This window comes from Staurois parvus, unplaced genomic scaffold, assembly GCF_062004578.1.
Source record: "Staurois parvus isolate SC_StPar_1 unplaced genomic scaffold, SC_StPar_1.0 ptg001284l, whole genome shotgun sequence".
Classification (NCBI taxonomy): domain Eukaryota; kingdom Metazoa; phylum Chordata; class Amphibia; order Anura; family Ranidae; genus Staurois; species Staurois parvus.
Genome location: NW_028319080.1, coordinates 1,693,137 through 1,719,706, shown reverse-complemented (window position 1 = coordinate 1,719,706; position 26,570 = coordinate 1,693,137). Strand labels below are relative to the sequence as shown.

Below are 26,570 nucleotides of genomic sequence, written 5' to 3'. Positions count from 1 at the left end.
TCTGCTGGATTTTTTTATTTTATATTATGAAAAATACAGCAGGGGGAGCTGGAACATACAAAGGTGAACAGAAACAGGGTCTGGAATTATTGCAAGGAGATCTCTCTGTTGGAATGTCCAAGACGTATAACAATCCCAGCGCCGACCCAGCCCACCACAGTAGGTAGCTTTGGTAAGTCAAGTAGAAGCCTCCAAGTGACTGGGCAAGTCAAAGACGTCTTGTGAGATGTGTTCATTCATAACACTCATTGTGCAGAGTGAGTACAACCTAGGAGAAGAAAATAACATTTAATGACCTCCACAGCATCTCTCAGAGGATGTCCAGGTTTAAAACATTTTGTGCACACAAAAAAGCTAAATGGCAGTGTATCTACTCCCTGAAAAATTTTATATATTGCATCTTGGCAGTATTTAGATATTTTTCCTGCATTTGTTTTCTTTTTTCTACTCTACTACACTCTGTACACTGCACTATACACAGCTTACTCCTGAATGCTCTACTCTGGAAGCTACATTGTAATATACTTCTAAAAGCTCCAATTGGTACTCTCTTGTATTTTTCCATACTAATGAATGCTCTACTCTGTATGCTGTATTGTACCACCCCACTGAGCTACATGCAGGCAGCCACTATAGAAGAGGTGAGTGGTGGAAGATAGAGCAGAATTACAAAGTTGCTGACAGGTAAAACAATTTAACCACTTGCCCTTCAGAGGATCTGCCCCCCTTCCTGACCAGGCCATTTTTTGCAAAACAGCACTGCGTTACTTTAACTGACAATTTCGCGATCGTGCAACTCTGCCCCCAACTGAAATGTATGTCCTTTTTTCCCACAATTGGAGCTTTCTTTCGGTGGTATTTGATCACCTGTGCGGTTTTTATTTTTTGTGCTATAAACAAAAAAAGACCGACAATTTTGAGAAAAAAAACTATATTTTTGACTTTTTGCTATTAAACATGTTCAGTAAAAAATTTTAAAAACCACATTTCGTCATAAATTTAGGCCAAAATGTATTCTGCTCCATGTCTTTGATAAAAAAAATCCCAATACGTGTAAAGTAATTTGTTTACGTGAAAGTTACAGCATTTACAAATGGTGGTATATATACTGGCCAGACATAGTGACGCACTTCCGGCGTGGTGGCCATCTTGGTGCACCCTTGATTTCTCTATACCCATGCAGAGTACACCCAAAGCATGCGGTTTTGAAGCTGTCTGTAACAGACGATGGGTGTGAGTCAATTTTAATGTAAATTTTAATGTATTTTTGGATCTTCATGAATTAAACCTACTACACTATGGGAGATTGTGTTTATGTTTTTACTGGCACATACCTATACTCCTTAAGAGGAGCCACTGCTTGAATGCTGACCTCCTGAGAGGGAGGTCTGTATGCGGGGAGAGCGGACCAGTGGAGACCAGTGTGTGCTGGAAGGATCTGAGGGTTTGATCATATTATACGCTTTGACCCTCACGGGTCAAAGTCTGAAGGTGAGAGACTAATCTAGCCGCTGGTTGGATTTTCTGCACCAGGAGGTACTTCACTATATTGGCACGTGTGTTGGAGTTGTAGTAGTGGTAGTGGACTTTTTGTGGTAGTGGTAGTGGACTTTTTTTTGAGCACGGATCAAACTGAGTTTGATTCTATCAGCGTAGTACTTGCACTGTACTTGCACGTGTTGTCACGTATGTTTTATCTACATATTTTTTGTATTTATATTGCACTTATGTGATGTTTATATATTAGAGATTCATTTTTTTGGCATATTATTCTATATTTTGTTGGGCATTACTTAGGTACTAGTTTATGGTCGGTTCTCATCCCAATACACTGATCCTATGCACATCTCTTTTATGTCATATTTATAGGGGTATTGTAGTATCACTGTGATCACTTTATTATTATTCACTTTCACAGCAAATTTATGTACTGTACTCACATGTCACATTGCATGATTTATGTTTTTTTATATAGAGGTCATCTTCGTGTGGCACTTTAGGTTATCAATTATTCACTTGTATGTTTTTTGAGATTTTTGAGTAGCGCCACATTCATTTAGATATTGATATATACTGGATTTTTTTTTTAATATACTGGTAATGGCGGTGATCAGCAGGACTGCGGCGGGCATTATGACACTGGGGGGGAACTGACTAAGTGTTACTGACATCCCCAGTGACACTAATAGAGTGATCAGTGCTAATTAAAAGCACTGACACTGTACTAATGGCACTGGGCAGAAAGGGGTTAACATTTGGGGAGATCAAAGGGTTAACTGTGTGCTGTTTTACTGTGTGCTGTGCATTACTATGTAAGCTCACTGCTTTGTATGGCTCTGCTATGCAGTGTGCAGGAGCTAACAGGTGAGAGATTTGTATTGTTTGCATACAGACCTCTCCCCCATCAGTGATGCTCAGCAATCACCAGGTGCAGGCGGGGAATCATTGGCCGGGACCCGGTGATCGACAGCTGAGACCACGAATGTCAGTGTGGGTAGGGAGCGTGCGTGGCACGCGCGTGCCCCCTACCTGAAAATACAAAATCACGTATATATACGTGATTTTGCACAGCCCTTCCGCCCTGTAGCAGTAGTTCTCCTATAGGGCGTTCGGACAGCAGTTAAATATATGGATCCTATCACTGTATTTTGCAGTCTATCTGGTGTTCAACTTTAATCCAAGTACTCTGTTATACAATTATAAGAGTAAAAATAAAATATAAAACCTCACCCACCAACCCATACTTGTGTGTCATATTTTGCTGCATGATCTTACCTTTTTCCCTTATATCGGACCACCAACCAAAAAATGCCAGTGGCTAACACGAACAACCCAACTATTAAACCAACGATCAATCCTATTGGAGCTTTATAAGGTTTCTCTGTTAACAAGAAATGATAAAAGTTGGTTAGTGACTGGGGTTATCTGCAAAGCAGAAACAGAATTAAGAAGCCTTCCCACCTCCCATCTTACTCTAAAATGTTTGCCAAAAATATGCCAGTATCCACCTACGTAGAGCTACGGAGTGTCTAAACAGACCTGTGCAGAGTATTTATAATACAATAAATATAGCTATAGTGCTTAACATACAACTTTTTATTTTAACATTTACCAAAACATAGTACTGGTTAAAACCAACACAGTGACATAGCAATTAAATAAGTCACAAACATGCTGTGACCATGTCTAAAAATTAGGTTGAAATAATATTTATAATGGGGGTCTAAACAGCCAAGGATATGCAGGTGAAACTCGAAAAATTAGAATATCGTGCAAAAAATCATTTATTTCAGTAATGCAACTTAAAAGGTGAAACTAATATATGAGATAGACTCATTACATGCAAAGCAAGATAGTTCAAGCCGTGATTTGTCATAATTGTGATGATTATGGCTTACAGCTCATGAAAATCCCAAATCCACTATCTCAGAAAATTAGAATATTCCATGCAATCAATAAAACAAGGATTGTACATAGAACAATATCGGACCTCTGAAAAGTAGAAGCATGCATATGTACTCAGTACTTGGTTTGGGCCCCTTTTGCAGCAATTACTGCCTCAATGCGGCGTGGCATGGAAGCTATCAGCCTGTGGCACTGCTGAGGTGTTATGGAAGACCAGGATGCTTCAATAACGGCCTTCAGCTCTTCTGCATTGTTCGGTCTCATGTCTCTCATCTTTCTCTTGGCATTGCCCCATAGATTCTCTATGGGGTTCAGGTCAGACGAGTTTGCTGGCCAATCAAGCACAGTAATCCCACGGTCATTGAACCAGGTTTTGGTGCTTTTGGCAGTGTGGGCAGGTGCCAAGTCCTGTTGGAAAATGAAGTCAGCATCCCCATAAAGCTCGTCTGTGGAAGGAAGCATGAAGTGCTCCAAAATCTCCTGGCAGACGGCTGCGTTGACCCTGGACTTAATGAAGCACAGTGGACCAACACCAGCAGATGACATGGCTCCCCAAATCAACACAGACTGTGGAAACTTCACACTGGACTTCAAGCATCTCATCTTGCAGTGTGTGCCTCTCCATTCTTCCTCCATACTCTGGGTCCTTGGTTTCCAAATGAGGCGCAAAAGTTGCTCTCATCAGAAAAGAGGACTTTGGAACACTGAGCAACAGACCAGGTCTGTTTTTCTTTTGCCCAGGTAAGACGCTTCTGATGTTGTTTGTTGTTCAGGAGTGGCTTGACAAGAGGAATACGACATTTGAAGCCCATGTCCAGGATCCGTCTGTGTATGGTGGCTCTTGATGCACTGACTCCAGCCTCAGTCCACTCCTTGTGAAAGTCCCCAACACTTTTGAATGGCCTTTTCCTGACAATCCTCTCCAGGCTGCGGTCATCCCTGCTGCTTGTGCACCTTTTTCTTCCACACTTTTCCCTTCCACATAGCTTTCTATTAATTTGCTTTGATACAGCACTTTGGGAACATCCAACTTCTTTTGCAATTACCTTTTGAGGCTTTCCCTCCTTATGGTGAGTGTCAATGATGGTTTTCTGCACAACTGGCAGGTCAGCAGTCTTTCACATGATTGTGATTCCTACTGAACCAGACTGAGAGACCATTTAAAGGCTCAGGAACCCTCTGTAGGAGTTATGGCTTAATTAGCTGATTGGAGTGGGACACTTTGAGCCTAGAATATTGCACCTTTTCACAATATTCTAATTTTCTGAGATTGTGGATTTGGGGTTTTCATGAGATGTAAGCCATAATCATCACAATTATGACAAATCACGGCTTGAACTATCTTGCTTTGCGTGTAATAAGTCTATCTCATATTAGTTTCACCTTTTAAGTTGCGTTACTTTTGCACGGTATTCTAATTTTTGGCGTTTCACCTGTATATGGGCCCCAATGTCACATGAAAAAGAGCAGATCCCACTAAAAGCAGAATTTGGGTGGGAGAACAAATGCTTCAAACTAATCTGGTGGTATGTTTCCAGACTTTATCTTCCTCACTGATTGATCCCAATAATCACAGGCAAATGGAACTTGTATGAATCAAATATTTTCACCAAAACATTCTATGAGCCAAGCACATGTTGGCTTGGCTCATAGAAAGGCATTATGAAATGTTGGCTTCCAGGAAAAAGTAAAAGCTACAGACTCAAGAATTCCACCACCTGAAAGACTGACATAATGTTTTTTTAACAGTGTACCTCAATATACTGTATATATAAAAAAAAGAGAAGTATGGAATTGTTTTTTTTTTTAAATCATACTTACCTAGGCGGATGCAGCATTGATCTGATGCTGCATCTGTTACCCACCAGCTCTAAGATTGAGAACTGAGCGATTAGATACCACTGATTGCTCAGTTCTTACTGCCACTGAGCAGAGAGCTGCCTGCTGCCCCCCCCCCCCCCCAACACTCACTGGCTCAGACTCTCAGCGGCTCACCTGGGTGGAGCCTGGTTCAGGCTCTCAGCGGCTCCTGAGTGAATCTCGACCTCATGATCTTTCTCCAGCCTGGACCGGCTCTGTGACACCAGCTGACAATGGGCTTTAGTCTGCTGTCAGCTGAAAACGGGTCACAGGAAAACAAACTGCGCTTCTATGATCCACAGGAGAAGTGCAGCCAAATGAGCTTTGGCTGTACTTTTCCTTTACCCCTGGTTCACATATATGTGGCCGTGCGGGGAGCCTTTTTGTGGGGGCATGAGAGCCCATTCATTTGAATGGACTCCCGTGCCCCATGACACGCAGGGAAGAAGTCCCTGCACTTCTTCTGAAAATGCAGCCCACACGGGAACCTCTGCATTTTCCAGTGTGATCGGCGTGCCATTAGAACCGCAGTCCTCTGTGCAGGTGGTTTAGCTGCATGGATTTTTGTGCAGATCCGCAGCCGCACCACTTGCACATATGAGAACCAAGCCTTATTGCACCAAAGCCATCAAAGAGTTATAGGGCAGGAGGACTTGCGCTTGGACTAAAGGACACACATGTGGGAATAATTTCTGAAACCATATATAAACATGAAGTAGGGTGTAAAGGGCCTACCACTGCTAAACAAATACAGAAATACTGTGATTGCTCCCTGTGTTACCTTGCTGAGCTATGCTGTAGAGATTGTACTGTAGACTGCAAGAGGATGATACCAAGTCAAAGTTACGTAGCCACTCAAAATAATAAGAATTCAGATAAAATAATACAAAGGATGAGTTCTCACCTAACTTGATAATTAGAGGTTCTCTGAAGCTGATGTGCTCCACTCTACAATATAGGTCTGACCCCTCATCATCATCCAAGGGCACACGGACCACTCTCTGGAAAGTGTCATCTCCATTGGGCAGTGTGCCTGTAGTCATCACATCTTCTATTATGTCATTCTTGCCTCTCCATAAGCTCACATTGATGGATTCTGGGTAAAATCCAATCACCATACATACCAGCTCATGCTCCGAGTCTCTGTGATTGCGTAACAAGTACACATCCGGCTTTACTGAGGGAAAGAGCATAAGAGTATAAAATTAACTTAAGTGTTTGTAAGCCCAAAATCAAATTTTCAGTAAGTTTGTCATCATGTCTCGTTGTATACATTCCAATGTTCTGTATTTTTTGTTGTCTTTGTTTCACATAATAGGCCCCCACTGCCTTTCAGGATGACTAGTCACCGATGCCTGCTTCCTATAACTTCTCTTTCACACAGGTGTTGAATTCTAATGCAGACTTTAATGAGTATTAATGCGCCTACAGCTTAAACGAGCATTTTGTATGCTATTCTGACTCTAACTGTTGTATTAGTGACTTGTCCTTTGCTGAGACCTCTATGACTGGTCTGTATTAGGAGATACAATCACTGTGGACAGTCTGTATCAGATAGCTGAACTCACCAAACACCCGTTTTTCTCATCCATGGATCTTTATTGCAATGCAGAAGGTGCATCAGACAACAAGATGTAGCAGATGAATGAAAGGACGGTACAGTGGGGATCGAAAGTTTGGGCACCCCAGCTAAAAATTTGTATTAATGTGCATAAAGAAGCCAAGGAAAGATGGAAAAATCTCCAAAAGGCATCAAATTACAGATTAGACATTCTTATAATATGTCAACAAAAGTCAGATTTTATTTCCATCATTTACACTTTCAAAATAACAGAAAACAAAAAAATGGCGTCTGCAAAAGTTTGGGCACCCTGCAGAGTTAATATCTTGTACTGCCCCCTTTGGCAAGTATCACAGCTTGTAAACGCTTTTTGTAGCCAGCCAAGAGTCTTTCAATTCTTGTTTGAGGTATCTTTGCCCATTCTTCCTTACAAAAGTCTTCCAGTTCTTTGAGATTTCTGGGCTGTCTGTCACGCACTGCTCTTTTAAGGTCTATCCATAGATTTTCAATTACGTTGAGGTCAGGAGATTGTGAAGGCCATGGCAAAACCTTCAGTTCACGCCTCTTGATGTAATCCCCCGTGGATTTCGAGGTGTGTTTAGGATCATTATCCATTTGTAGAAGCCATCCTCTCTTTAACTTCAGCTTTTTCACAGATGGCATCAAGTTACCATCCAAAATTTGCTGAAATTTTATTGAATCCATTTTTCCTTCTACTCGTGAGATGTTCCCTGTGCCACTGGCTGCAACACAACCCCAAAGCATGATTGATCCAACCCCATGCTTAACAGTTGGACAGAGGTTCTTTTCATTAAATTCTGTGCCCCTTCTTCTCCAAACGTACCTTTGCTCATTTCGGCCAAAAAGTTCAATTTTAACCTCATCAGTCCACAGAACTTGTTTCCAAAATGCATCAGGCTTGTCTATATGTTCATTTGCAAAGTTCAAACGATGATTTTTGTGGTGAGGACGTAGAAGAGGTTTTCTTCTGATGACTCTTCCATGAAGACCATATTTGTACAAGTATCTCTTTATAGTGGAATAGTATACCACAACTCCAGTGTCTGCCAGATCTTTCTGGAGGGATCGTGCAGTCAAAAATGGGTTTTGAATTGTTTTTCTCACAATCCTGCGAGCTGTTCTGTCTGATATTTTTCTTGGTCTTCCAGATGTTGCTTTAACTTCCACTGTTCCGGATGACTGCCATTTCTTAATTACATTCCGAACAGAGGATATTGACATCTGAAAACGCTTTGCTATCTTCTTATAGCCTTCTCCAGCTTTGTGAGAATCAACTATTTTCAGTTTCAGTTTTCTAGACAACTGCTTAGAAGAACCCATGGTGCTGATTGTTGGGGCAAGGTCAGATGAGTCTGGGCATTTAAAACCTTTGAGATTGACATCACCTGGTCTTCCCAGACGATGATTGAGAACAATCCATGACACTGGCAGGTCTCAGCTTTGCAAAGGGGGTAGTGCATGCTATAAATTCTGCAGGGTGCCCAAACTTTTGCAGATGCCATTTTTTTGTTTTCTGTTATTTTGAAAGTGTAAATGATGGAAATAAAATCTAACTTTTGTTGACATATTATAAGAATGTCTAATCTGTAATTTGATGCCTTTTGGAGATTTTTCCATCTTTCCTTGGCTTCTTTATGCACATTAATACAAATTTTTAGCTGGGGTGCCCAAACTTTCAATCCCCACTGTATTTGCAGGTCAAAACATGATCACGTGTCCTCGGATGCGAGGAGATAACATGTGGCTTAGAGGCAAGTGGCCATATTCTTCCCAAGAAGACAGTGAAGAAGGAGGAAATAGGAGGAAATCATGCATCATATACTTTATGTTGTATAAAAATATTTTTCTATATATAAAGGTCCTTCCAGCTGCAGATAGGTGACTGGTTTACTGGGGTTTACTTGAACCACAGTGGTGGTGATTCGTTTTCACTGCATCACTTCCTGTGTCCAACCAGAAGTGAGCGTGACGCACTTCTAGTCCACGGCTGGTTTGGGCTTGCATTCCAGCAACCCCCAGCCATTTTAATAGCCCCATACAGTGGCTCTTTACAGGTACCAGATCTGACCCAATGTGGGTCCATCTTTGTAAGTCCCCATCTTTATTGCCTTAACCAATTAGCCAGATTTCATATGATTATATGATTTTATGAAGTTGTGACATTTTAAAATGCTGAGCACATCAGGTTTTTTGGTAAGACATGATTTGTGGTGTGGTGCATGTTATGATGTTTTGTCAGAGGGTAGCCTTTGTGTACCTATGACCCTTGACCCCTGACATGGTCTATGATCCAGACTCCCCCTTTGTGTGACAATTAGAAGGGGTCAGTGTGATGAAACGGCAATGTATATATATTCAGATATGACGCATGTTGGATAACCCAGCTCTGAGGAAGGGGTACATCTCCAAAATACATCAGCTCGCCAGCTTGGCAGGGTTGCATGTCTACACGCGGCTCCTACACACTGTGGAATCTTGTGTTTTTAAATGTCTCTTCTTCTACTTTTGTGAGTATCCACTTGGCATTCATTGGATTTTATTATGAATAAATTGCTGGTAATGCACTAGGTGTTTGCGTTTTCCTGTTCTTTCTTTTTTTAGTTGCTACAAAATTCCCCTATCTGAGGAAGGCTGAACCAGCTGGACATCCCTGGTGGAACCCATGGTTATCCATTTTTGGCCCCTTCTGGCAGTGGCAGTTCTCGGAGTGCTGGGAGTGACAGTTTTTGTTACATATGCGAATATTGGCAGAAATCAACTGGGACAGTAGAAATAGGCGGACATTCAGCTTCAGTGTATACAGGTCCTTGTCCAACAGAAGCCAGTCTCATGACCAGCTTCTGCCGAATGAGCATGCTGGCAGACCAGCAACCGGTCAGCATCCGTTCCACACTCTCAGCCAATGGTTCGCCTGTCAAAACACAATAGCTCAGAGGGGAAGATCGCTGTACTAACAGTGCATAGTTAGTACAGAGATCTCCTCAGTTTTTTCCATTCAGCTCTCTGAGTTGAACAAAAAAGAAAAAGAACTTACCGTGTGTACCAGGCTTAAGGGAAACTAGAAAGAGGTTTGTTAGTATATTCAAGTTTGCATGGAAATCATCTTTAAAAAAACTGCATACATCACATGATGCCAACCATACTGGAACAAAGACTTAGGATTTACATTATTATAATTATTATTATACAGGATTGCATGCACCTGAGGCTTGGTTCTCACCTGTGCGGGTGGAAGCCAGTGCAGAACCCACACTTCATTCCGCAGCTGCAACCACCCGCACATAAAACGCAGGATCTGTGGGCAGGTGCCATTACTACTAATGGCACGCCGCCTCCACTAGAAATTGCACCCATACTGTAGTGCGGTTCCCATGTGGACTGCGATTTCTTGAAAGGTGCAGGGACCTTTTCACTGCGTTTTGAGTCGTGCAGCCCATTTAAATGGTTTGGGCTGCCGTGCCCATGCTAACGTGGCCCGCACAAGATGCGGAAGTGTGAACCTAGCCTATGTTGTTTATTATATCCTCAACACCATCTTGTTATGGATAAGCTATACAAGGAAAACTTTCCTATTTATTGTGCAGCCAACTATGGACTTTTAAAATTGCCCATAAATGTTACTTCATTGCATTCATGGCAACACCAAGGGCACCTTGTACACTGGCTATGTATATACCATGCCCAGAAATCTCAGATCTTCTTTATGTGAATGGTTCTTTGTTGTCTCCAGAAGTCTCCACAGAACATGAAATCAACCTACAGTCATCCCTACAAAAGGATTTCATTTTGAGTGAGACACTTTAAAAATGTTTGTAGGTGTAAAGGGATTGGGACTGGTTCTTATTACAGCAATGAGACTACTCAGGTGGTGATAATGAAGACAAGCATGAAGACAAGCGGTTACGCTAGATATGGGGTCCTCAATCTACGGCCTGCGGGCCACATGCGGCCCGCCGAGGACATTTATCCGGCCCGCCGGGCAGGGGCGTATCTGCCGCGAGGCAAGGGACTAGGGTTTGGCAGGTCGGGAGAGCTTGGCAGGGCTTGGGCTGGAGGCAGGAGGGCGGGATCAGCAATTCTAGAACAGGGGAAGGTGGGCTCGGCTTATGAACCCGCACCACTCACCTGGCTTCTCTGCAGCCAGCCGCCATCTATTCTGATCAGTGCATGCAACCATCACGGCCGGAGGGCGGAGCCTAGAGCTGACCATGAAGAGGGGGAGCAAGAGAGGAGACTCCATCGCTGCATGTCGGGTATCACGGCCACGGACCCTAGATAAGTGCAATAGATGATCGATCTCCTCCCTCTCTCTTTTTCCCCTCTCTGCTCTCTCCCTCTCCCCTTCCTCTCTCACCGACTCCTCTGTCTCCCCCCTCCTCGCACCCCCCCATAAATCCTCTTTCTCCCCCCCCACTCCTCTCTCTCTCCCCACTCTCTCTCCCCCCTCCTCTCTCTCCCCCCTCCTCTCTCTCCCCCTCTCCTCCTCCCCCCCTCCTCTCTCTACCCCCCCCTCCTCTCTCTCTGCCCTCCTTGGCCCCCTGTTTAAAAAGTTTGAGGACCCCTGCCCTAGATTAACCCCTAAGTGTTTTCCGCAGTAATTTGCATTTTGCAGAAACACACTACAATCCTTTTAACGTGATTTTCTATGGGACAGGTTCACATTTTTGGAAAGGATCAGGAACTTTTCTGAAAGCAAAAAGTTACGTTTTTGGTTCTATAGACTTCAATGGAAATGCTGCAGAAAAGCATGTAGTGCATTTTTGATGCATTTTTGCCACTTTTTTTATGTGTTTAAATCCACCCAGTAACATGAAAAAAATGTTTAAAAATGCAAAACGCATCAGAACGTGTCCAAAACGCATCAATGAAGCAATTGCAAAAACGCAGCGCAAAATGCAGTGTTCAAACACAAACTGCATAGGTGTGAACCTATCCTTAGACTGGCTTCACATTGATGAGGGGCAGGAAACTGCAAATCCTGTGCGATTCCCACACCACATTGCACTCGTATGGTGTTCAAGTGATCTGGTGTGGGTGTTAATGTTAAATTAATGATACCACGAAACAGATTGCAAAAAACAGTGCGATTGTCAGAAATCGCATTGCATGGGTGAGAACACCCATGCGATGCGATTCGGGTATGGGTAAAAAGAAGTCCTGCACCTTTCTGGTGCGGATGCAATTTGAGTCATACAAAATATAAGGCTCAATTCGCACCACATTCCTGTGCGAATTACATGCGATGTATGTGCGGTTCAATTTGAGCCATACATTTTGTACACGGTGCGATTCCTCTGCGAATTACATGCGATGTCCCATACCACATTAGTGTGAACCCGGTCTTAGTGTGTGAAAGTACACAGTGGCTTATATCAGTTTCTTCAGGATCTGGTAGCATTCTGTAATACATTTTGCTAACGTCTTGTTGATATAGTTATGTTCCTAACAAAACTGAAGTTACATTTTAGAGGATATAGTAGAGTTTTAAATATTTGCCAGAAATTCTTCCAACTCAACAGTTACAGTTTTGATACCCTCTTGTGTTTCTGTTAAAGCGGAGTTCCACTCACTCTGTAAAAAAATAAGCCAGCAGCTACAAAAACTTTTAAAAAACAGCCACTCAGCTGTCCCACGATCCCGCGTTGCCCCCGCCGCAGCCCGTTTCACTGGCCGTCCTGTATTCCAGGAGCCGGGATCTTCAGTGTGGGCACTCGGCTGTGACAGCTTGCGGCTTCTCAGCCGGGTGTCCACTGCGCATGTGCGAGTAGCACTGCACTTCCTGAATGGCCCCGTAGTCTTCTGGGACCTGTCACGTGTCCCACAAGACTTCAGGGAGGGAGGGTAAGAGGACAATTTCCGCTTCCGATCACCTAGGCGGAAGTGGGAGCGGGTACCTGTCAAATTCGGGTACCCGTTCCCCTCCTGCTCCCCAAAGGTGCCAATCCTTAATGGGGAGCGGGGGACCAATCTTTAAAGCGGAACTTCCCCTTTTGGGTGGAACTCCACTTTAAAGTGGTTGTAAAGATTCGGATTTTTTGCAAATAACTTACATGCTCTGTGTAATGGTTTTGCACAGTGTAGCCAGGATCCTTCTCTTCTCAGTTCCCCTGCCAACATTCAGGCCTTTCGCCCCTGCTGAGTGCCCCCAGAGCAATCTGCTTGCTGTGGGGCACTCATGAATGCTCACACAGTGTGGCCCAGCGCTGTCCCCTGCTCTCTCATCATTGGCTGTGATTGACAGCAGCAGGAGCCAATAACACTGCTGTGTTTCGGCCAATAAGGAGGCAGAAAACCAGGAGAGCTTCTGCACATCACTGGAACGGGATCAGGATCAGGTGAGTGTACGGCGGGGCTGAGAGGGGAGCTGAACACTGCAGGTTTTTTTACCTTCATGCACAGAATACACAAAGGTAAAAAAAAACCTTCAGCCCTTTACAGCCACTTTAAGGTCACAGACATTGTGCAGTAGGGTCGCCTCTTGGCCAGTGCAAATGGGACTTTATTGTCAATGTTAAAATGCACCTACATGTTCTGTTCTACTTATATATTCTAAGCAAGCAGTAAAATCAATTTAAAAGAAGCCCCCATTCACCCCTGTAGGTATAGGCATTTCAGAGAAATCAATCTTTAAAACTCACTTCAGGCACTGAAATTACTTCTATGGAGAAAGAATGTTTCAGGCCTCCCAGCCATCTAATGTTAAAATACAGCAAGTGTTTCTCAACAGGCAGAAATGTGCAAAAGGAGACTTTATAGTCTTTGTTGTGATCTTCAGAAAGCATTACTGTAGACTACATGGAGCTAAAGAGGTCAGGCAGGGCTTGTTTTTAAAGCTCTTTTACTGCTTGTCAAGATATGTGTAGCACTACCCCCTTAGGAGTTGAAAAGTATTTGGGTCCCTATAGTCAGCCAGGCAACACGCATTTCCACATAGACCTGCATTTAGCAGTCAGTAGCCAGTCCTTGAGCTTGTTTTGAAGTTTTATCAGGGGATGTAGAACTTGGATGGGGTAAGGGGTGTAAGGAATGCCCAATGGAACTGTGAAACTGAGGACAACTTCCTGAACTATGTACAAGTGGTTACAGCAAATGGTCTCTGGAGAGCTAGCCAGCACCTCCTGTAGAACCTCCCCAGACCCCAGATGCTACTCTATCTGGCTGCCTGGAAGAATCCCTGAACAGAGGATCCAGTGTCTGTCACATAAAAATTAAAGAGTGAACAGTTCTGGGTGGCAAGCTAATCCAATTTCCTGCTAGAGTGCCTCCTTCCCCTATCTGGCCCAGGAGGTGCAGGTTTACTCACTTAGTCCTTCTCCTGTGTTGCTGGTGGGTTGGCGGCTGCTACCAGGCCTTCTAGCTGACCCACTCCTTCCCTGCCACACAGATAGTCCTCTCAGGGGGCCAGTGAAGCTCCAAGCTTTTAGCCTTCCCTGATCCTTCTGCCTGTAGGTGAGCCCCTCTCTATCTGGGTCCCCTCCCAGGCTCCTTTCCTTCAGCCTCACATCCTCTTCTTCCACCCAAACTCTCCCCCAACTCTCCTTCAGCTGAGCAGGCTCTTTCACTTTTAAGGGCAGTCCTGGCCCCATGCCAAGTCTCCTGTTGGGGATTGATCAGGATCCCTTAAGAGTGCAGACCAGCCACTCCTCACCTCTGCCCACTGCTTCTAGAAATTTCTCCAAAGTTCTAGGGCAGGGGGAAGTCTCAGACTGACCTGTAGAGCCTGTCAACTCTGACCTGAAATTAACCTCCCTCTGACTGTTACACCTGGGTGACTACTCAGCCCCTACCTAACAATTTGGGTCTAGCTACCCCTAGCTACCTAGGAGGGTGCTACATATGTAAATGCTTTATTGTCCATAGACTTGGCACAAGTGCACTTAACTATTAGAAAAGCAGTACACTAGATAAAAACAGTTCAGTTCTGTTAATAATTGCTAGTATACTGCAGTTTGTTAGCCATATCTCTCAGAGTAACATTATTGTATAATTGATTATATAAGCGCACTTGATTCATCCTCTATTCTTTTAGGGCAGCTATGCTTGGCCTAATAAATTATTTGAAATACCTCAAGGTGTGTCAGAAAGTGCTGGGTGACTGAGGTGTGTCATCTTCAAGAGTGCAGAGAAATCACAAAACGATTCAGCAGCTCCTCTATGGGTATCTCTATAATAGTGATTAATAGATATCTTTTTTCTTCAGAAAATATTTATTCAAATCTAGTCCATTCCTTTCGCCTGACGCTAGGTTTACACCTAAGCGTTTTCTGCAGCGTTTTTCAGAAACACAGTACAGTCCATTTAACATGAATTCCTATGGGACATGTATACATCTCCGCGTTTTCACCTGATGCGTTTTTTGGAAAGGGTCAGGATCTATTTTAACGCGAAAGTTGCGTTTTGGTTCTATAGACTTCAATGGAAACTCTGCAGAAAATCACATATTGCATTTTTCGTTGCATTTTTGCCACGTTTTTGATGTATTTTGCATTTTATATCTGCTTAGCAACATGAAAAAAAAAATAGAAAAACCTCCACAAAACACGTCAAAAACACAGGTGCAAAAACGCAAAACACAATGCAGAAACGGCATAGGTGTGAACCTAGCCTAGACAGCATTTTAAGTCCTGACGAAGGAAGGTACAGCCTGACTCCTGGAATATGTTGGACTGTCATTTTAGGAGTGATGGTTTCAATATTTTTAGACTCTAGAGTCACTGGTGTAGCGCTTCTATTCATCTATTTTCCCTGGGCTCTTCTGAGAAGCTTGAGAACACCCCAAGCCATTCTACTCCACAAGCCCTCTTTAGGAGCAAACCCAGATCCAATACCTCCTATCTGTAACTAATTATTGCACTTTGTGTCCCCCCTTGGAATTCCAATTTTTTTATTTTTTTAAACGTGTCACTTACTTTTTCTCTCCAGTGCTGCATGGCCTGACTGCAGAAGGCCATTGGCAATACCTGGGCATGAGATGACAAGGAAATTTCGGATGCTCTCAGCACTTTTATTTTGATTCAAGTCTTCAGCAAATAGGTAAGCAGAGGAGAGAGAATCCACCCAGATCTTCAGATCCATGTCTATATGTAATATTTCAGTGCCATTGAAAGCCATCCTAAAAAATGTGGCGCCTGATTCTTCCGAATTTGTTGAACACGCTAAGCGGGACTGAAAGAAGAATGGACCTGGAAGTAAGAGCTGATATAAGTATGCATCAAACATTACAATTAGTATACTGTTTAATCCTAAATCCAGCCAGCTAGGCACCCCATTCTCCCCTCCTCTACATCCCCTGCCACGTTTTAACTGATCTTTCAGTTAAAAAGAAAATAAAATCTAAAAGCCACACTGATTGCGTGACTTGCTTGGTTCTGACAAAGGGGTCTTTCATGGTCCAGAAATATTGTGCCTTAATGCTGTGATATAATCATCTTGATAAATGTTTAGATGTTATAATGATGTGTTAGCAATATACACTTACTGGACACTTTATTAGGTACACCTTGCTAGTGCCAAGAAAATCTCCCCCACACCATGACACCTCCACCACCAGCCTGAACCATTGATACAAGGCAGGATGGATCCATGCTTTCATGTTGTTTATGCCAAATTCTGACCCTACCATCTGAATGTTGCAGCTGAAATAGAATGTCCATTTTCCTGTGACCTCTGACATCAACAAGTCAGTTTCATCCACACAACTGCCACTCACTGTACTCTTTTTTGGATGATTCTCTGTAAACTCTAGAGATGGTTATATGTGAAAATCCCAGTAGATCAACAGTTTTTGAAATACTTAGACCAGCCCGTCTTGCACCAACAACCATGCCACTTTCAAAGTCTCTTAAATCCCCTTTCTTCCCCATTCTGATGCTTGGTTTGAACTTCAGCAAGTAGTCTTCATGATGTGTAGATGCCTAAATGCATGGCATTGCTGCCATGTGATTGGCTGATTAGCAAATTGTGTTAAGAAGCAATTGAACCGGTGTACCTTATAAAGTGGCCGATGAGTGTACACTCTCACTGTACTAATGACACTGGCTGGGAAGGGGTTAACATTTAGGGGCAATAACTGTGTAATGTGTGCTGCTTTTACTAAAAGATGTGGCTGTCTTTACTAAAACATGCGTTAACTAAAATGACAAATTTGACAAATATTCAGTATTTTCTGTATTTTCCAAAAACTTGTGGCAAAAAAATGAAGTTTTCAGAAGACTCACTATGCCTTTCAGAAAATACCTTTGCTCTCCAAAAAGAGGTCATTTTGTGGGTGTTTCCACTGTCCTGGTACTCCAGGGTCTCCAAAAATGTGATAGGTAGTCAGGAAATTGGATGTGTAATTTATGCCTTTGGAACACCTGAATGTGCCCTTGGAGTTTGGGTCCTTCAGTGTGGATAGGCTGTTAAGAAGTCTCATGCATGTGATATCACCATATTTGGGAGGAGTAGCAGAATGTGTTTTGGGGTGAAATTCTAAGCATGCCTATGCCGCATGTAGCACTACCCCCTTAGCGGTTGCTGAGTATTTGGGTCCCCCTATAGTCCTGTACAGCCAGGCAACATGCATTTTCCACATCCAGGAAACGGTAACCAGTCTTTGAGCTTGTGTTGAAGTTTTATTAGGGGAATTAGAACTTGGATAGGATTAGGGGTGCATGGAATGCCCAACGAAACCAGCGCTCCAATCTTCATGCAAACCAAGGAATTGCCAAAATGCCAATCGAAGAGGTGCTGCCCTTCTGAGATCGGGAAATCTGACCACTGGTGAATGAAAACAAACAAGGGCGCACTCTCATCGTGCATTACCGTGGTAAACCACGTATTTTATTAAATAAAAAGGATGTATACTCACAAACCAACGTGATTATAGGCAGTATGAGTGATCCACAAAGACAGTCACAATACAACTGTGTCTAATGATGCGGATAAGCTGATGCATTTCGGGGGCTGAACCCCCTTCCTCAGAGGGAATGGAATGCCCAATGGAACTGTAACTGAAGACAATCTTCCTGAACTATGTACAAGTTTTTTCAGCAAAACAGTTGCTTTTGGAGAGCTAGCCAGCATCTCCAGTTGTACCACCCCAGACCCCAGATGAATCCTCCTCTCATCCAGCTATCTGAGGGAAGTCCCTGAGCAGGAGATCCAGTGCCTGCCACATTAAATTAAGAGAGTCTCGGGTAGTTGCTAATATGGTTTCCCACCAAAGTGCTTCTTCCTCTATCTGGCCCAGGGGCTGCAGAGCTACTCGCTGCTGGTGGGTCGGTGGCTTCTACCTGGCCTTCTAACTGGGCCACTCCATTCCTGCTACACTGGTGGTCCTCTCTCAGGGGGGCCAGTGAAGTCCCAAGTTTTCCTCCTTTCAAGGTCTTCTGCCTGTAGGTGGGCCCCTCTCCATCTGGGCCCTCTTCCAGTCTCCTGCCTTCCAGCCTCACATCCTCCTCAACTCTCCTCCAACTCTCCTGCTGAGCAGCTTCAGTTACTCTGGCCAGGATCCTCTAAGAGCACAGACCAGCCACTCCTCAGATCCACTCACTGCTTCTAGATCTTTCTCCAAAGTCCTAGGGCAGGGGATATTCCAGAGAACTTGTCTGCAGAGCCTCTCAGAGCTGACCACAATTTGAACCCTGCTAGCTATCACACCCAGGCTACTACTCAGCCCTCCTGACTAACAATTGGAGTCTAGCTCCCCCTAGTTGACTAGGAGGGTGCTACACATGTGTGAGAAAAAAAACTTGTTAAAATGACAACTTAATTTCTTGATTTACCAAAAATATAAAAAAATTCACCATGACCTGGAATATCTACTTTCCAAAAATAGTTATTTTGGGGGGTATTTGCACTGTCCAATTTTATATATATATATATATATATATATATATATATATATATATATATATATATACACACACACACCATAGCTTGCAGACTAACTTTCACACAGACTAAACAATATACACTGATTTAGGTTATTTTTACCTAAGAAATGTATCGGAAGTACATAACAAAAAAAAACCAGAAACTAAGAAAAACATTTTTTTCTCAAAAATTTGTTTTTTATCTAGCAAAGTACCACCAAATGAAAGCTCCATCTGTATCAAGGATTGATAAAAACATCATTTGGGTACAGGTTTGCATGCTTAAGTAATTGTCATACAAAGCGTGACAGTTCTGAAACCCGAAAACTGACCTGGGCATGGCATGGGATGAAGGGGGGTGAAAGTAGTCTATAGGTGGTTAAAATGTTATTTTGTTGCACAAAATCATCATTTATTAAAATATTTCTCACACACAACATAAGCCTACATAAAATTACACCAAAACCCATTCTACTACTCCTCCCGAGTATAGGAATAACACATGTGTGACTTTTTCACAGTCTAGCCTCATGGAAAGGACCAAAATCTGAGGAACATATTCAGGATTTTAAGGGGCATAAATTAGGCATCTGATTTCCTGACTGCCTATCATGTTTCTTGAGATTCCGAAATACCAGGACAGGAAAAACACCTACAGAATGACCCCAATTTAGAAAGAAAACACTCCAAGGCTAGCCCCATAGAGGCACTACAATCCAAAGAGCATCAGTAGGCTATCTAGGGGAAAAAGTTATGCAACTAATTTCCTGACTACCATTCACATTTTTGTAGGCTCTTTTTCTTATATATATTTATTAAATTAATTACATACTATCTGTTATCTGATTCTAATTTCAAAATTCGAATTTAAAAAAAGAAAAGAAAAGAAAAAACAGAATAGAATAAAAAAGACTAGACTATAAATTAATAGAATGGAAAAGAATAGAATAGAAACAAATAGAATTTAATAGAAAAGAAAAGAAAACAATAGATAAGAATAGAACAAAAAAAAAAAGAATAGAATAAAGTAATATAATAAATATGTTTTATCTGTTGTCTGATGGTGTGTCACAGTACAACTCCAGATTCCAGAATTAAATTCAGTTCCCTAACACCTATAAAGGAAACAAATGCAGCATTCACTACAATACTTACCTTCTCCTCAGTGCTGTCACTATAGAAACTCTATTCTATGCACTAGTAGCTGCTTCACTTACCAGATGAATAACACTTAGCATTATCCAACCCCTCCCTATGAGCACAGGCTGTCATTGACATATCCCCTGGGCATAGGGCCATGGATAGGAGGGTACCATCAATCCTCTTTTATGGGGCCCAGGCAGCTGAGTGAATCAGATGTTTCTCCTCCCCCTCCCACTGGCTTCCAGCTGCTGCAGAGAGAGCCATACAGGGGATCGGTTCCAGTAATTGCCCCCTTCACACAATTACCCTCCCCTTGCACCATACATTTCCCCCTGCTGCCCGGGGCCCCCTATGTACCCCCACCCACGCAGTGCTGCTGGCCTCCCTCCTGTCTGTCCCACTGACAGCCGCAAGCACACAATTGGATCCTTCAGGATGGAGAGTGGGGGAAGCATCCAGTAAACATGTCACATTTACCAGCCCCTTCCTTTCCTGAAAAAACACATTGAGTGATCAGTACCAACCACTCACTGTGTTCATTCCTAACTGAAGAAATGTAAACTGTGTTTTGGTTTGGGGGAGGGGGCTGTCAGGTTGGCTGAATGGGATCCCCTGCTTTCTAACAGCAGTCCTGCCTGGGAGAGGACCACCACAAAGCCTAGGATCAAAGTAGAATGGTGCATAGAATGGTTGTCCCATATCACAACATGAACATTCTATGCAGCAGTGCAGGCTGCTCATCGCTGATGCTGGAGAAGAAAAAGAGGGACCACACTGATGGATTTATAGCATGAATGCATTACAACATATGCCGGACCAGTTACCAGGGTTTCCAAACCTTGTTATATTTAGATAGGGATCATTTTATTGATTACGTGAGCCTTACCTGGAATTCCACGAGAATTCATACTTATTGTGACAGCTTTTCGGAAGTTTTCAAAATAATCTTCATAAGTCAACCTATAAAAGCCCCAATCCAAGTCAGTAATGTTCCCTTTAGACCAGCTCTGGGTTTCGACAATCTCCTTTGCATTATTGGAAAATGTGTGGGTTGTAATCCCACCAAACACAGCTTCTCCATAGGTGTACATATCCATGTCCTTGGTAAATTCTGATGTATGGGTGAAAACCAGCTCAAAGCCTCCTGTATGTACAAACAAAAAAAACACCACAAGAATGTGAGAAATGATCCACACAACCTCACAGTAAGGTCTAATGCAGGCCATAGACGTTTCGTTTATCGGCCGATTTTTCGTCCAAAAAATGAAACATCTGTCGTTCTGTTGCCACCAATGATTGTGAAAATCAGCCGTTTTTTACAAATTTTCCAGCATGACCGATAAAAGAAATGAGGAGGAACCGCGAAAATCGGCCGATGCCAGTGCCCCACAAACAGTACGAAAATTGGCCTATTCTTTCGGACGAAAAATCGGCCGATAAAGGAACCATCTATGGCCTGAATTAGGGTACACATGTCTGTTCTCTTGATCCTGATATTCATTTGTGAAGCAGTTGGGTTTAATGAAGGGCTCAAACACAGCAAAGGAGCGACAGAGAAATGCACAATGGTAAGTAAAAGTAGACATAATTCACCATCGTTTACAGCCACGTTCAACAGAAACACACACATACACTTAGCACTCTTCCTGCTGGGGGCTCCATACAATTAGTTTGAATGATGTATGGGGTTCTGTAGTAAACAGTGCTCAGGCAATGGATCAGCTGTGAGAGCAAACTAAAGTAAGTAAACACTAGACATGTGCGGTTCGTTACATTCCAAATCAAAATTTAGATGAAATTTTTGTTATTCGGAGATTCAGATGTATCCAAATTTCCAAATTACAACAGTAACGAATTTAAACTAATCCAAAATAACGAAACAATATTTTGTCTGAAATAACAAATTATTCTAATCGAATCCGAAATGAATTTGAAAAGGAACTCAAATCCAAAAACAAATTTGACATGTAATTATATTGCTGACTATTGCTGATTTCCTTAAAAGACTGCGTGTATTAGTGTTAATACTGTATAGCTGTCTTCCCAAATTCAAATTTACCGCCCTTGTTCTGCAATTTGTGGAACATTATTTACAATTCTGCAAATGTTCACTTGATTGGACTTGATTGTAGCTTAGGTATAAATTTCTTTTTTGTACAAAGTTCATTTTTTCTCTTTTTCTGGGTACCATGCCTATGTATTTGATACTTTGCTTCACAAGTCCTCTCCTTCAACTATTCTAGTTGAAATGCTGACATGCAAAAATTACTTTGCAAATTGCAGTGCTTCTCAGTGAAGCTTCAAGCAGGTAACATTGAACCTCTGAACATTTATCGCAATGTCACGGCTCCACCATGTAGTGGTGGACCCTGGAAGCAAATTATCTCAACACCCTAGAGCACAGGTGTCAAACACAAGGTCCGTGGGCCGAAACCGGCCCTCCAGGCCATTTCATGTGGCCCTTGCACCTCTCCTGCAAGTACCCCCTTGTCTCCACCCCCACCTTGTCTCAGCAGTCAGCAGCAGAGAGGAGAATAGAACTCCTCTGTCAAATCCTGCACCTCTCAGTGCAGCTGCAGCACCCCCTCATCTCCGCCTCCCCTGGTCTCAGCATTCAGCAGACTCTGGTAACTGACTCCACTCCTCCTCTGGTCCTCCTCCAGACCCTGCACTTTCTGCTTTCCAGCTCTGTCCCCAAAGGGGGTGTATGATGCTGTTAGGGAGGGTGTGGTATTCTTGACATCTGATGTAATGGGGGTGGCGTGCTCTGGACATCTAGTCTTACAGATACAACTGGCCCTTTGATGGCAACCATAATGCTGATATGGCCCACGAAGACACCCCTGACCTAGACAGTTTAGGATCTCCGTTTTGAGCCCTGGTTCACACTAATGTGGTGCAGGAAACGCAGCAAATCCTGTGCGTTCCCACACAGCATTACAATTGCACAGCATCCATGCAATGTGGTATGGGTGTCTATAGTACATTAACAACACCCTTAACAGACCGCAAAATGCAGTGCGATTACCAGACTTTGCATTGCATGGGTGTGATGCGATGTGAGTCAAGTGCAGTAAAAAAAGTGGTCCTGCACCTTTTTAGTGCGGATGCGATGCAATTTGAGCCATACAAAATGTAAGGCTGAAATCGCACCGCACAGACATCGCATGTGATTTGCACAGGAATGTGGTCCGGTTCCTATGTGAATCACATGCGATGTACCACACCACACTAGTGTGAACCAGGACTGAATGTAAAAGGGCTAAACAGTCCCGCAAAACGATCCATGTTATGGAGGGAAGCAAGAAATTTTCAATGTGACATTCTGTGTCTCCAAGAGACTCATTTACATAAGCTGAAACTTATGAAACTCATGTAGCCCTACCCCCTTAGGAGTCGCTGAGTTTTGGGTCCCCCTAAAGCTCTGCACAACCAGGCAACACGCATTTTCTTCCACACTTTTCACACTGGAGTCATTAAACAGTCCTTGAGCTTGGTTTTGCGATTTTATTAAAGGGTGTAGAACTTGGCTGGGGTCTAGGGGTATACAGGATGCCAAAGGGAGCTGAAAGCTTGAGGACAAAATTTCTGCCAACTATGTACAAAATGTGGACAGAAACAGTGTCTCTTTGAAGAACATCAAAAGCTGTTTTGTGTACCTCCTCAGACCCCAGATGAATCCTCCTCTTCACCCAGCTGGCTGAGGGTGTCCCTGGGCAAGGGGGCCCAAGAGCTGTAGATTTAAAACAGTCCTGGATGAAAAGCTAGTTGAATCTTACACCTGACTGTCCTCTCCTCTTATCTGGCCCAAGGGGAATGAGATTACTTTCCTGTCACTTCAGTGGGTTGATGGCTGCCTTCAGGCCTTTTACTGGGCTGACTCCTTCCCTGCTGTACACTGTCCTCCAATGGAGATGTTGAGGCAGTGGAGATCCTCCCTTCAAGCATTGTGAAAAATTTTAAATCTAAAGAATCCCCAAATCTTAGAGCAGTGGTCTCCAAACTGCGACCCAGGGACCAGATGCTGCCCTTTGCTTACTTTTATCTGGCCCTTGGGGAACTATTTACCTCTGCTGCCCCACATGCCAAAGTCCTGGGTGTCACCCTGGACTCAACCCTTTCCTTCTAACCTCATGTCCAATCACTATCAAGGTCATGCAGGCTCCACCTCCGCAACATCTCCAAGATACGTACGTTCCTCACCCCAGACACTACTAAACAACTTGTATACTCCCTCATCATCTCACGCCTGGACTACTGCAACTCCCTTCTCTCTGGCCTACCCAAACAAACGCTATCCCCACTCCAGTCGATCCTGAACTCAGCGGTGAGACTCACCCACTTCACCAACCGCTCCACATCTGCCACCCCCCTCTGCCAATCCCTTCATTGGCTCCCGATTGCCCAGCGCATCAAATTCAAATGGCTAATTCTGACCTACAAAGCCATTCACAACGCCGCCCCAAACTACCTAACCGACCTGATACCCAAATACCACCCTATCCGTGCCCTCGCTCCTCAGAGGACCTCCTACTCTCTAGCTCCCTGGTCTCCTCCTCCCATGCCCGATTGCAGGACTTCGCCAGGACTTCCCCCATCCTCTGGAACTCCCTACCCCAACCCATCAGACTGTCACCTACCCTCCTCACGTTCAGGCGCACCCTGAAAACCCATCTCTTCAGGGAAGCCTACCCCACCCTCACCTAACAACTGATCTCCTCCACTTCTGCCACCACTCCATCCCCGACAGCCACTTCCTCCTGTACCACTTTCCCCTCCTTCCTAGATTGTAAGCTCGAAAGAGCAGGGCCCTCGAACCCCTCGTGTATTGTATAGTTACCGTCTTGTCTCATGTTCTGTGCCCCTTGCTACTGTACAGCGCTGAGCAAATCCTTTGGCGCTATATAAATACTGTATAATAATAATAATAATGGGAAATAATTTCCCCCTACTGACACCTAAGTAGTGGCAGAATTCCTCCCAATGACGGGGCACAATTCCTCCAGATGACACCAACAATGGGGCCCAATGACACCAATGATAGGGCACAATTTGTCCCATTGACACCAACGATGGGGCACAATTCTTCCCACTTACACCACTGATGGGGCGCTATTTCTTCAACTGACATCAACGATGGGGTTTTTTGTATTCCCACTGATGTTGGGACTTTTTCTACCCCCAATGGCCACAGTCTGGCCCCCTTTAGTCTGAAGGACAGTAAATTGGCCCTTTGTTTAGAAAGTTTGTAGACCCCTATCTTAGAGGTTAAAAGACGCCTAGACATAACATATGAATATGAAAAACATATGGCTTACTCAGTGTTCCAAATTGAATATTATGATTGAGTGAATTACAGCAATGTACTAAGTGATAAATACATAAATATATAAATGCAGCGCTTAAGAGTGATAAACACAGTCCGGTGAAAGGAGTGCTCCGTGATTCCTAGTGCAAATGGTGGAAATTTACACTAACCAGAAAGCGTAAATTAAAACGCATGTATGTATATATCCTATGGGATCGCCTTCTCCACTCGGATCTGGTCAGAAGAATAGCCGGAAAAGGTAGGTGTCCTGCGCCCTCATGTGGTGAAAGTGTGGTCCAGCAGGTCAGAAAGTTGCCAATCTGAGAAAAGTCTCCCCAGTCCTAGAAGATCCTTAGGGGCTGGCTCAGCTCATCTGCAGTTTGTTTAGTAAACACCACATCTGTCGGGCTCACTTTTCCTTTCATCTCGCTATGATATCACTGGTGCCACTTTCTTCAGAGCTTGTGCATCTCCATGAGCTGGCATCCAGCTTAGTCAGCTCCTAGTCCTCCCACCAGTGATATCATAGCGAGATGAAAGGAAAAGTGAGCCCGACAGATGTGGTGTTTACTAAACAAACTGCAGATGAGCTGAGCCAGCCCCTAAGGATCTTCTAGGACGGGGGAGACTTTTCTCAGATTGGCAACTTTCTGACCTGCTGGACCACACTTTCACCACATGACGGCGCAGGACACCTACCTTTTCCGGCTATTCTTCTGACCAGATCCGAGTGGAGAAGGCGATCCCATAGGATATATACATACATGCGTTTTAATTTACGCTTTCTGGTTAGTGTAAATTTCCACCATTTGCACTAGGAATCACGGAGCACTCCTTTCACCGGACTGTGTTTATCACTCTTAAGCGCTGCATTTATATATTTATGTATTGTGGGACTTCTTATGCGTTTTCCTGTATGTTCAGCTGCTGCCATCAGTATTGAGCGCTTACTGTTTATTTTATTCTATAAGTGATAAATACAGATCCAGTCTGATATTGTCTTTTCCATGTTTGTGATTGCTAAAAAAGCTTCAATAAAAATGATGGAAAGTAAAAACACAGTTTATAAAAACAAAAGATATAATGTCTAAAAACTAAAAGCCCGGAGCTGTGGGCTGATACTGATTAATTTGTGAACCACTAGCTATAGCTGGCTGTGTGAGGCTGCCTCTCCTGTTTGGCTGGGAACCCAAGCGCTGTAAGAGAGAAAGGAGTGGGAGAGAGAGGTACCAAGCATTCGCTGGTGCAGTAGGATTTTATTGTATAAAAGGTAAAAACAATAAGTTATGCACTCACAAGTGTCCCAGTTCATGAGCATGGGCAATGTTCAGGGTCCGAAAACTTGAATAATCCTCTTGGAAACTGCTGCAGCCACTGAGAAGCTAACTGAAGCCGATGTAGCAATCCATGGAGCCGC

The 26,570-nt window shown here is 43.5% G+C and overlaps 1 protein-coding gene across 1 annotated transcript; it reads right to left on the bottom strand.

Moving 5' to 3' along the window:
- On the bottom strand, positions 1-20,966 carry LOC149437612 (antigen-presenting glycoprotein CD1d-like). The gene is made up of 5 exons (XM_089660880.1): positions 20,732-20,966; positions 15,757-16,029; positions 6,170-6,442; positions 2,776-2,881; positions 1-268 (listed from the first exon to the last, which is right to left on the bottom strand). Exons 1-5 carry the CDS (start codon positions 20,940-20,942, stop codon positions 178-180), a joined length of 954 nt encoding a protein of 317 aa, XP_089517006.1. The 5' UTR covers positions 20,943-20,966; the 3' UTR covers positions 1-177.
- Positions 20,967-26,570: the final 5,604 nt, after the last annotated feature.